The sequence below is a fragment of the Akebia trifoliata genome, unplaced genomic scaffold (assembly GCF_017979445.1).
Source record: "Akebia trifoliata isolate Shusen 1 unplaced genomic scaffold, ASM1797944v1 Contig00608_ERROPOS3031104, whole genome shotgun sequence".
Classification (NCBI taxonomy): Eukaryota; Viridiplantae; Streptophyta; class Magnoliopsida; order Ranunculales; family Lardizabalaceae; genus Akebia; species Akebia trifoliata.
Window position 1 is genome coordinate 713,208 of NW_028237131.1, and position 13,425 is coordinate 726,632.

The 13,425-nt window shown below is 31.8% G+C and overlaps 1 protein-coding gene across 1 annotated transcript; it reads left to right on the forward strand.

Moving 5' to 3' along the window:
• The first annotated feature begins 1,846 nt into the window (after positions 1-1,846).
• On the forward strand, positions 1,847-12,006 carry LOC147381271 (disease resistance RPP13-like protein 4). Its single transcript, XM_086430671.1, has 3 exons — positions 1,847-2,347; positions 2,431-2,483; positions 9,180-12,006. The coding sequence occupies exon 3, from the start codon at positions 9,197-9,199 to the stop codon at positions 11,819-11,821; it is 2,625 nt and encodes an 874-aa protein (XP_086286797.1). The 5' UTR covers positions 1,847-2,347; positions 2,431-2,483; positions 9,180-9,196; the 3' UTR covers positions 11,822-12,006.
• Positions 12,007-13,425: the final 1,419 nt, after the last annotated feature.

A 13,425-nucleotide genomic window follows, 5' to 3' on the forward strand; every position in this document is an offset into this window, starting at 1 on the left:
GTAGACACAGATCTAAATACACAAAATTTCTAGCCTTTCTTTAAAATATAAAATTCTTAATTCCTTCTTCCTACTTCAATTTTTTGTATTTTTTTCGATTGAGTTATCAAGACAATTCTCCGTCTTTGCAAGACGACTGATTGTGATCAAGAGATTGGGCTCGTTGTATCCTGGAAACCCTTTTGTAAACTGAAGTTTTACTTGAGATGGGAACGAATAACGTTTTAAAGAAAACGATCTCGTGCCTCGAGTTCAACATCTCTTATTTTGTTATATTTTATAGTTATTGTTAGATTCATGAACTTTCATTTAAGTAATTTTCCAACAGGTTATTATTCAAAGGAAATTCACATTGATTTGGTGGTTGTAATCAGCCAATCAGGTTGAATTTGATCTGGGAGAGCTCTTAGTAGGTCCATTATCGTTACATATGTTGATATTTCATTTATCGATTTTGTCAATGTCTATAGTATTCAGGTAATAGATCTAGCTTTGATTAATTTTGTGTGGTTTTTATTTTTGTCTTTTGTTACCTTGCATTCAGGATAAGAGTTAAGGCGACCTATTGATCCAAGTGGTTGGATGTTTGACAATGAAACATTGCGGAATAACCATCACAGGGATGGTTGAATGGTAGACTTGGGTATAATTAGGTTTGCTCCCTAGTTGGTCTCAAATTCCACCAACTATATTCCTGTGTGGCCACTCACTGGCTTGAACCAAGCAGGCACCAGCCATAGACTGGGTGCGGGGCATAGGGACTAGTCAGGATGCGCTCAAGCTAACCCGCATACCCTTCGTTATAAATAAAAAAAAACATTGCAGAATGGGGAGGAGTTCGTTTCATGAAATTAAAGTATGAAAACCCAAGAGGAAGAATAGCAACAAGTAGCTTATTAAATGCCAATACCATTTATTTCCATAAATTCAGGTGTGATTTGTGGGCAGTTTTTCTTATATTTTGTTTCATTGCATCTCCTCAATGCTTGCTTAGTAAAAGGAATAAAGTGTTCTTTTAATATAATAGTTGACTAAATTGAGGGACATTTCAAACTCCTTCAATGGAAAATGTTTGCACATGGAAAATGGTTTTTCACGATAATGCAATTTTATGGTGTATGATTGTTTATTTTTTCCAAAATTCATTTTTCCACCCAAAGCAATTTTCATTTTGGGTAGGAAAATGTTCTCTTGCCCTACCCCACTTGTGATTTTCCCACACCTACTAACGTTATTTCTTAAGATTATCCCCACCCCCAAAATGGGAAAATTATTTCCTCACCTCCTAATGAAATTCTCAGGTAAATGCTAGTTTCAACCCACGGGTCAAGGCCCTCCATTAATCTGACCGTTGGAATTATTTTCTTATAAAATCTCTTCCCATAATTCTCCCACCTACACTTGACAATTCAAATTCAAATCATTCCTCTACAATTTAAATTTGAGGGTCTGATTTAGTACATCTCTCATGCATCAATCTAGAGATGCATCAATCTTGATCCATTTTTGCCAAATTCTTGATTTGATCAATGTAATTATTTTCTTTTCAAACACTACATGTCTCTAGATGTTAATGAAAACATAAATTAAAAAAATATAAATATAAATAAATAATTTAATAAGGAAAGTATTTTTTTCTCTCTTAAATTAAAATTTTAATCATTTATTATTTGAAAAATATCTTAAAACACTTTTTATATTTTATAAAATTAAAAAAATAAAATATATTATAAATAAGTTATAGGAAATTCTTGTAAAAAAATATATATAATTTATAAAATTCTTAAATAATTATTGATATATTTAAAATTACACGTTAATGATAAAATAACTAAACGTGTCAAAACGGACTGATAATCCTAACCCAAACTCAGGTTGACACTATTATGACTCAAATCTAATTAGACTTAATCCAAACCTACTAATTTCGCGTGGTGTTAAAAGGGCCACCCCTAAATTTCCATCAATTTTGTATTTTCTTTTCTCCTCTATACAAGAATGGAATAAATAATTATGGTATGATAATGACTAAAGTAGCATTTTGACTGAATTGCTCTCCTCTAATACCTTCTTTGGACGCTGAAGTCGAACAAGATTTTCTTAGAATACAACCGATAGATATGCATAGATTTAACGATGAAGATCGTTTAAAACAGCATCTTTTGTAAACACCACTCAATTATTATCGCAGGACGCACACGCTTTCTGTCCCTCTCTGTCGCATTTCATCCACTCTATAGAGTCTAGTCTCCTGCAAAACTCAAAACTCAAAACTCCTCAAAAATTTTCTCATCTCATCTTTTCCTCTCTGCACCTCTCCCATTGTCCACAGGCGACGGCGAAAAAGGTACGAACCAAAATCCTCTTTTTTTTTTTTTAATTATTATATTTAAGATTTTAAACCTCTGGGAAATGTCTGAATTGTTGCAGGTAACTAATCCAACAATAAGAGAGAAGAGAAGATATAAATTACCAAAATTCTTGTAAGTGGTTATATTTTTTTTCCATTTGTATGATGGTTTTTATCATTTTTTTTTTAATTTTCTTATTTTAATGGACGCAACAAATAACACACGATCAAAATCCAACGGTTGGTAGTTTTTCTTTAGATAATTATCATAGGGATTTGCAAAAAATCCTAACCGTTGGATTATTTTATTGAAAATAAAAATGAGTTGCCTTATTGATCATGGTCACTTAGTCAATCAATCAATAAATATACAGATCAAGTAGGATCTTATCTAATTGTTTCAAATATTCCTCAATTTAGGATTGTATAACTTATTTGCAAAAATATATCAAGATGCATTATATAAAAGACCCAAGAGATAAAACATACATTTTGATTTAAATTCTGCTCTGCCACCAATAATTTTCTTTCATCACACATGTGACCACAACATGAAAAAAGCTCATATTCGACAGTCAAGTACATTGCATTTCATAAAATCTGACGGATTAAGATGTCGAATTTTTCATTGTCAAATATTTTTTTTCAACGGGTCAAAACCGTCAAATTAATGAAGGAGGGGAGAAATTCGATGGCTCTAAGCCATCGAATGCGGTTAAATCTGGGGAACATAAAAAATTTTGATGGCCCTTGATCGTTGATATTTGATTTCTAAACTTTAGTCTGTCGAATTTTCTTGTAGAATTCTCCAATTTTCATGTAGTAAGCACTAAGTGAAAAAAGGGTAAATTCGATGCCAAGGTCCATCGAAATGATTTGGATTTAGCTAAATCCATGAACCTTGACGTTAAACAGGAGAGTTCGGCAGAATCTGACAATACACAGTCACAGACCCCTACTGGCGTTTATCCGTTAAACCCGTCAAGTTGGACGGCCATTTGGGAAGGCGTAGACGTTAATAAGGGAATCTTTAACGTTCCCCCAATGTCGCCATTATCTCCACATCCGTCTTTCGGTTATCCACAACTTATGGTCATATGATACTTAACGGTCAACATCGAAATTGACTGTGTGATCTTTAAAAAAAAAAAATGTATATATATGGTTGATGGTCTTTATATGTACATTATAACGTATACCTACATAATAAATAAATAAAAATTTGTTTATTCTTTTTAAATGAAAACAATATTATAGAAATAATATTTATTTTATTTTATTCAATTGGAAAAGTCAACTTGTATGAAAGCTGTAAATTGGTACCCAATTATCCGAGGAAAAAACTTTGAAGCGGGCAGCCCGCTTTAAAATTCTGAAAGAGCCCTCTCCACTGAATTACACGTGGGATTTCTAAGGAGGTGTTTCAAATTTTAATAAAAATGTAGGTGTGAAATAAATTCAAAATTCTACGTGTGAGGGTTTCCTTCAAAATTTGGCCGTTTCAAAGTCAGACTCATTATTGGATGGATTAGTGGATTAGTTGCTTTTGAGAACTACAAACATGGATATAATTGAAAAATAGACATGGTGACTCACATATGCAAAATCTCGTGAGAAAAATTAGATGACTCAAACGATATTGACAATATCAGCCAAGTCAGTAAAACTTGTTCGTGTCAATTGAGATTTTTTTATATTTTAATTAGAATAGTTAATTTTAAAAAAAAATTAAGCATATAGTATATAAATAAAATATGATTTTATTACTAAACATCTTCTAATCTACCTTATTTTCTTTAAAAAATTATACTTATTTTTATATAAATATTTATGAAAAAATAATTGTAAACTGAGTTAAATGATTTATCTCGTACAAGATAGCTCGATCTCATTCATGGACGAGACAAGACGTCAATCTAAGTTTTGAAACCTTGGTTTATAATAAATTTTTTTTTTTTTTTAACTTTAGTCTTCAGCCTCTAGATTCTAGTTCTTTCAACTTTCAAATCACTATAACAAATTATGTACTTTCGATTTCATTGTTGTCTCGTTTTGCATCGAATTGGCTCATTTGAAACTAGATGACTTGACTAAGATAACGTGAAATGATGATATTTGATTTATTCTTTATGATGATTACATGAACCTAATAGGATTTAAATAGAAAATAATAGCAAATTAGATAACCACAATCAATTTAAATCTCTAACTAATCTACTATATCTAAATCTTCATAGATATGATTCAATGTATTGTTGTACACCTTATTACAATGCTTCACATCTAATACTAACATTCCCCCTCAAACTAATGGTGATAAAGGATCAACTTTAGTTTGTTAAAATATCAATAACTTCTAAGAGAAGGATTGTCGAAGAGGTGCCTTCAATCCTAATACGAGTTGAAGAAACGATGTTGATGTTGTTAAAATCCATGGAATTTGCTTAACTTGTTGTGATTGTTTGCCCGAAAAAAAAATGATGTATCTAAATCAGAATGTTCATGAGAGGAGGAGCTAACCGCTCAACTCAAATGGGCCATGATCGATTTTAGCTAGCAGAAAAGTGGTCTCTAACGGGTTAGAAAAATGAGCTCAATATCAGCTCCATGGGCTCAATCATTGGCAATAACGTCTATTGGGTCTTAAACATGAAAATGGGTCTCTATGGACCATAATGAGTTTGATCATAAATTATTGTAAGGCTCATGTGGATCTAAGGAGCTTTTGGCAATATCAAACTCATAAGCATTTTTACTTACCCAAAAAAAAAAAAAAAAACAAAACAAAAAACACAAACTCATAAGCATTTTTATTTAACAAAATGAATTTTGGATTTAAAAATGGGCCTCGCTTGTTTGGGTTGTGTTTGGGCTCAAACTTGGATGTTGCCATGGTTGTGGATTGAATTGATGTATAAGTTGAGCTTTGGAGTTGTTGTATTCCATATATGAGATGCACCAAATTAGTCTTGCTTATATACCCATTACGATATCTTGTTAGACCCTGAATTTCGAATCCAATGACCCGACTCAATATTTTCGTCCAATTCAAATATTTAAAACTCAGGTGTGATTGACATAACATTTAAAAATATTAATTAGTTAAAGTCAAATAAATATATAAATAAAGAGAAAAAAAGAACATATTAATCTCCAATAGCTAACTAGTTTTAAGATACTTAATATTTTGAAAATTTTTAAATCGGTGTAGAAAATTTATATCGATATTCATAATATCAATTCGGAAACTTTAAGAAATATAATAATAATTTAAAAATATATTCATGACTAATAAAAATACTAAACACCTCCAAATATGATAAAATCTATTTTTTTTATCTAACCTACTGATATTCAATGAACTCAGAAAACTCTAATTTGTATGATTTTTAAAGAATTCGTTTAAAGGAATCTCATAGTCTATATCCAAGAGTAAAAATTAAGGATTATGAAAATAATAAGTAAATAATTCACTATATGGTATTTTCAATGAGAATATTTCAAAATATAAGTTTTAATTAAAAATTTCCGCGTACTTTGAATCCTGATATGTGTTCGGTGTAAAACTCATATAAATTTCATTTTATCAATTTTTTTAAAAATCAAAACGGAGTAAAAATAGATAGAAAACTCCACAACTTTCATGTTTTACACATTTTCAAAATATGAATAAAAATATGTGTGATTTTGATTGGAAATCAACAATACAATATTGCAGTACAGAAAACAATTATAAATTTTCATCAATGATAAATATGTTTAAAATGCTAAATGATCAAGATAATTCCTAAAACAATTCTTACAACCTCTCAGGCATATGAGAAACCTATGATAAAAATTTCAAGTAAAAAACTTTTTTATAGAGATTATGAAAATTACAAAAGTATAAAAGTCAAATGATCCACCAAAAATTTATTTATTCATCAAAACAAATTCTTCTTAAAAGTATCTTCAATGAATAAATCATCACTCCAATTTAGAAAAAGAAATTATATCTTTAAATAAATAAATAAGTAAAAGATAATAATTTCCTAAAATTTATTCTCCACTCCCGTTAGGCTAATTTCCCAGGTAAGCATAACTTGAAAATGTTAATCGCAAGGGTGAGTTTGATAAATCTAAAATATTTCATACAAAATTAATTAATCCTAGTATATTTATTTACAAGACAATCACTGATGCAAAAAAAAAAAAATGTGAATGCATGACGTCTACACACCTAAACTGACTATTACCTGGGTCAATCAACCGTGAAGTATGGTGCAATCAATTACCCGGCTCAGCCAACCGTTACGTCATCTCTATACACAAGATCTTCTTCCAATTACAACTCGCTGTCATCATTGTATGAAATGCATAATTATAATATAATTCACCACACTTTATGCACAAGTATTATTATTCAAGAATTAAATCACAAATCTATATTAACATTCAAAAGCATAATTATTTATGTAAATGTATTTGAGATAATTAGTCTATAGAATACAAAAAATTTCTATTGATCCCATAAGTATATTTTTTGTAAATCAAAAATTCAATTTCTATTAAAAGGGAAAGAAATTGTAATAAAGTATTTAGCTAATTTTTTTATATATAAATTGTAAAAGATCCAACAAAACTCCCTTACCCAAATTGCAATACTACTCAAATTAGGTTTTCTTTATGAAAAGAAACTTGGGTTCACCTCTTTGTTTCCTATGTTGTCCGGTTCGTCTTTTGTGAAATCCGAATCAGTTTTATTTTGAGTTTCATCTCTTAAATCTTGATAAAACCTTTGTAAAAAATCAAAGATTTCGATGATAAAACTAGATGACGAGTAGTGATAAAGAAATTTAAGAAAGTAAAAGACTACAATGGGAATAGAGTTTTAGTATTTATGGAGTTAAAAGGACGTGACGGTCATTATTCAATTTGTTTTGTTTTAATTGAATAGTCCATGTCCTGAATTTCAATTTTCACGATCTTATAATCAATTTCGGTGTGAATCCAATGATATATCAGTTTTATAAAATTCCAACTTTAAAAAAAAAATTCTCCTATTTGTTGACCTACAAATTTTCTCAAGACACGTGTTTAAAAATCCAGGGCGTTACTTGTCTTGCCCAACAACAAGAACTGATCTTTTCTTCACATTTTTTCTTTTCCTTCTTAGAGTTGGCAAATGTAAAATGTCGAGAATCTTAAGAGGTGGGCTTTATCTCCAACAAGTAATCTTTTAAGAAATGTTTGTTGAGGTAATGCTTGGATGATCTTCAGAGAGGAGTGATAGATCTGATCTTGTTGTTCGTGTGGAGCCAACTTTTTTTTTTCTTCTTCTTCTAATTTTAAATTTGCATGTGTATGTCTTTCACAGTAGATATTTGACGAAAATTTTGAACAAGAATAGGTGATCTTTTTGATGTGTCGATGTAAGGATTTGGATGACAGAAGTTTTGAGTGCTCATGTGATGTTTGATGAAATATAAAAAAGAGATGCAATTCTATGAAATAGAAGAATGGGATTCCGCTGGCTATATGATCACACCGTCAGCAAAAGAACGACGCAGCGGGATCGTTGTGCTCATTGGTGCTTGAGCTCTCATACCATGTGAAATGCTAATATTTGATTTATTCTTGAAGATGATTATATGACCGAAATATGGTTTATATAGAAACTATTAACAAACACTAACAGATTAGATAACCACAATCTGTTCAAATCTCTAACTAATCTACCATACTTAAATCTCCATAAATCTTCATAGATATGACTCGATATATCATTGTACACCTTGTTACAATGCTTCACATTTAACCAATAATACAGATTCTTAAACCTCCTCCTTAGCATGGTTTCAAATCTCGTTTGAGACCAATGTAACTTGCCCAAGTCATCTCAATATCATTTAGACGATATTTTGAAAATCTCATCCGAGTTGGTAAAACTCGATCGAATCAATCGAGATTTTGTTTATTTTAATTAAAATAATTAATTTTGTTAGAATTTTAATATTTATTATCAAAATAAAATATGAATTTATGATTAAACATATTCTAATCTTGCCTATTTCATAAAAACATTTATAAATTATTTTATATAAATATACACGAATGGATAAAAAAAGCTAATATTCGTACCCCAACTATTACTTATTACACTCGAATTAAAAATAACAAAGATAAGTGTATGGTTGATAATAAGTAAAAGTTGGGTTGGGATGTTAATAGAAGCTCTCTTATGGTAAACAACTGAACTTGTTTGAATGTGTTATAATGTTTTGTAATATTGAATTATAATTTGAGCCAAAACTCTATTATATTTGAAAGGTGTGTATTACTAGTGTAATAAGTAAAAGTTGGGGTGCCAATAGAAATTGTCATAAATTGTAAACCAGAGTTAAATGCTTTATATCATCCAAGACAACATGAAAGAGACGCAACATCAAAATGGCCAAAATATTTGGCCAAGCACAATACAACTGTTAGATCTGCATAGATTTAACGGTGGAGATCGTTTAAAAATGATCTTTTGTAAAGTTTAATTTAATTACATCCTCCCACCCCTCAAATTGCATTGCAGACCCCATACTTTTTCTCTTCCCTCTATCACATAACATGCATTATGTTCGCTCCCCCTCTCTTTACAATCCCCTGTTTCTTGAATTTCTAATTAATTTTTATTTTTTTTATTTTTTTTATTTTTCACTTCAAGAGAGAAATTATGTGGATGATGACAGGGAAATATAGAAAAGATAACAAGCATACATACATGTATTATTGTAATTACACAGAGAAACTTTAAACTTTACTAACAAAAATGTACACTTGTATTGTTGTAATTACACAGAGAAGTTTTACAAGAAAATGGTGGAAGCAGTTGTCAGTGTTCTAGTAGAAAAATTGCTTGAAAGTCTCTTAAATGAAGGGTGTCAAGTGCTTGAATTCCACAAACAGTTCAAGAAAATGCAAAAGGAGCTTCCTCACATGCAAAGCTTCATTGAAGTTGCAAATAACATGAGGATAAATGATCGAAAGGGACCTTTAAAAATTGTTGCAAGGGAACTAACAGAATTATTATATGAAGCTGAGAACATTACAGAAGATTGTGAGTTGTTTCTAAGACGACGACAAAGACGAAGACGGAAATACAAGTTCCTGTGTTGCATCTCTCTTTCATTATTAAAACATCGTTATCAAATGGGAAAGAGATTGAGTGAAATAAATCAAGAAATAGGAGATCTTAGAGGGAAAATGAAAACTTACCTGGCTTCAACTGTCAATCTTCCAAGTGATGAACGTGTCGGAACTAGTCGACCAATAAGATATCCAATCATGGTGAATGATACTGAAATAGTAGGCCTAGAAGATGATGCGAAGAAAATTAAACAATGGGTCATGGATGCAAGTGGACCCATGAGGGTCATTGGGATTGTGGGGATGGGCGGAATAGGTAAAACGACCCTTGCTCAAAAGATAATGAATGATCTTCAATTGAAGGAATCCTTCGAATGTATCTTGCTTGCGACAGTTTCCCAGACTGTCAAATATGATGAATTAATCAAAAATCTTTTAAGAAAACTGAATGTGGACAAGAATTTATCAGACATTGATGTCGGTGATCTATTGGAAGAACTACGTAAACAGTTGGATGAGAAGAGATACTTGATAATCTTGGATGACGTTTGGAGAATAGATGAAGGGTCATGGTGGGAGAGCTTGAAGGCCACTTTGTCTCATACAAACAAGGGTGGTTGTGTTATTGTTACGACAAGGAATGAGGTAATGGCACGATCAATGGGGGCCATTGAGAAGCACATACATCGTCCAAAAGAGCTTTCCAATGGAGATGATTGGTCATTATTCGCCAAAATAGCATTTGCAAACAATGGAGGTCAATGTCCAAATCGAAAAATAGAGCACATCGGCAAGGAGATAGTTTCTCAATGCAAAGGGCTTCCTTTGGCAATCAGAGTCGTTGGTGGGGTGATGATAGGGAAAGGGGATTATGTTCACGAATGGAAACGAATATCTATGCATCTAAAGCAAGAGTTGGCAGTCGAAGATGAGTTGATTTTCTCTCGATTGCAGTTGAGTTATGAAGAGCTTCCTAAGCATTTGAAGCCTTGTATGTTGTATTTCGCAGCATTCCCAGAAGATTATGAGATAAATATTCTTGATATAGTTTGGTGGTGGATGGGTGAAGGCTTTGTTCGAGAAAGGGATGGAAAGACTGCAGAGGAGATTGGAATTGAATACTTTGATGAATTAATCGGTCGTAGTTTAATATTGGGTGTAAAGATGGAAAACGATGAAATGAGAATTGAAAGATGTGGAGTCCATGATCTGGTACGCGACATGATTATAAAGATTGCCAAGGAAGAAAATTTTTGGGGATTGGATGATAGGGGCATGCTATCTTGTACAAACGATTCACGCAGACTACATATTGATAATTCGAAGATTGATCAAATTAATCCCCAATTGTTGCGGACAATGATCGGGGTGGATTTGTACGAAGACGAGTTTGCGTCAAATGTTGGACCCAAATTACCGCAGTTAAAATGGTTGAGGGTTTTATACATCAGTTTCAGCACCAATAACATTCCAAAAAATGTCCCTTCCAAGGTGAATTGGTGGAGTGAGATAGGATCTCTGTCACATGTAATTTGTCTCACAATAGTAAGGTCGCATTTGGATGAACTCCCGGATTCTATAGAAAATCTTCAAAACCTTCAATCTCTTGTTCTACGTGAGTGTGAGAATTTAAAAAGGCTTGCTAGACAGGTGACGACTTTGGAGAAACTAAGCAGGTTGCTTTTAATTGAATGTGAACAAATAGATTATCTACCCAGAGAGGTTAGAAATCTACGGAACCTCACAGAACTTTTGGGGTTTAGGCTTGCAAATTCCAATGTTGAAGATGGGTGTCACCTTTCTGACTTGAAAATGTTGACGCTACTCAGAGAACTCCAGATTATCATCGATTCAGAAGATCATTTAAAAGAAGAGGAACTGAAAGTCTTATCTGAGCTTAGACAACTTAAGTTGTTAGTGGTAGAATTCAAAGATGGGATAAGTGAGCAAATCATAGGGAAAGTTGATTATGAGATTCCTCCTCTTCAGAAGCTTCAAGAACTACAATTCATAATGTATCCAGGAGAAACGACACCAGCATGGATCAATCCAACTACTCTTCCAAATTTGCAACGACTTATAATCTATTCTTCAGGAAACATTACTGGAATGAGTACAAAGTTCTTTGGGAATGACAATGTGGTTTGGGAATTAGAGAACTTAATCTTGAATATTTTGCCGAAGTTGGAGGTAGATTGGCTTAGGATGAAAAAGGCAATGCCATTCTTAAGACAACTTAAAGTTGATAATTGTGACAAACTCACGTCACCTCCTTGGAATTATGATGACAGCACTTGGGTGAAATTAGAGGAGCATGAAGAAGAAGAAGCAGATGAAGAAGAAAGTAGGCTTTGACTAAGGAACTGCATGCTCGCTTTTTATTTATTGATTGTGTGTCTACTTGTTTATTTGTTTGTTTGTTTGTTTGTTTGTTGTAATGTGAACCTTGAAATAAATCATCAACTGTTGTCTGCTACAATGATATTAAATGTGAGTAGATGAAATAATTAATCTTATTGTTTGTCTGTTTTTTTTTCCAATCAAGAAACAGAGGTCTTCACTAGTATTAATCCCAGAAAGAAATTTATTTATTGATGTGTGTGTGAAGAGGGGGCTGCACGTGCCCCGTACAATTGCATTCCATATTACTTCATGATGTACACTTCCTGCATTTTATCATCTAACAGTAAGCCCATAAATGGCTTAGTAACACACGTGCAAGGGGCCAAGTTAAGTCTGATCTTCCTAGTTCTTCTAGAAGGTAAGATAAGTTGGTTACTATTCAAAGGAAATTCACATTGACTTAGTGGTTGCAATCATCCAATCAATGTCTATAATATTCTGGCAATAGATCTAGCTTTAATTAATTTTGTGTCTTCTGTTACCTGTCCTTCAGGGTGAGAAAGGGGCTCAAATTCTTGTTAGCCCAGAAATGGTTGATTTTCTTGAGTCATCATTTGTCTTCCATTATTAAATAAAAAGTGGTGAACTCAACACTGGAAAAAACCTACCTATTTTCAATTTTTAAGTTTTTCTGATTAAAATACAATGGAAAGATCAACTAAAATCTTTAGATGATGACTTGTTTAGATGATTTCAATTCAAAAGAACTATTCTTGATTGATTTTCATTTAAAAATTAAAAAAATAATAATAATAAATAAATCCTTAAAAATGGTTTCTTCTTTTTCCTTAAATCCTTTCTAATAGAATTGAGTCTCCAAAACTCGATTGAGATGTTAAAAATTCAATTTTTTGAAGAAAACCATGAGGTCCAGTTAAACAATTGCTGAAAACTTAGGACTATTTAGAAAGATGCCCTTCCACAAGGGTCTTTTAAGTAATTTTCCCAATATTCTTTGGAATTGAAGCATCATTGAGGGTCTATGTCCTATAAATATGCCTATTCCAATGCTAGGACTTCAATTGTTGTTATTGTTTTTCTTTATTCCAAAGGACACTACATGAATTGTTGATTTGCACTTTTCGCAACCCAGACTAGCATAACTTCATTAACGTACCAAAATTAAGTTGTAGTACAATGCAACTAAACAAACCAAAATAAGATCTAGTTAATGATTACATTATAGCTACATTTGTAATGAAGGCCAAAGCAGTCAAAGCAGAAATAGTATTACTTCTACTAACACAAATAAAAGTTTTTCAAAATAATAATTTTTCTACCATAAATAGTTTTAAGAAATTATGTAAATGACCTTTTTTGAATCATGTCTATTGCTCTGAAAACTAATAATATTCCTTTCTCAAATTGGAGTTGGGTCCAATTGCTGAATAATATTGCACTGAAAACTAACAATGGGATTAGGGTTTTAGTATTTATAGTGTTAAAAGGAAGTAACAGTCACTATTCAATTTGTTATGTTTTAATTGAAAAGTCCATGTCCTGAACTTTGATTTTCACGATCTTATAGTCTATTTCAGTGCGAATCTAATAGTATA

Coding starts and splice junctions, on each gene's coding strand:
- LOC147381271 (XM_086430671.1), top strand. CDS start 9,197: ATGGTGGAAGCAGTTGTCAGTGTTCTAGTAGAAAAATTGCTTGAAAGT.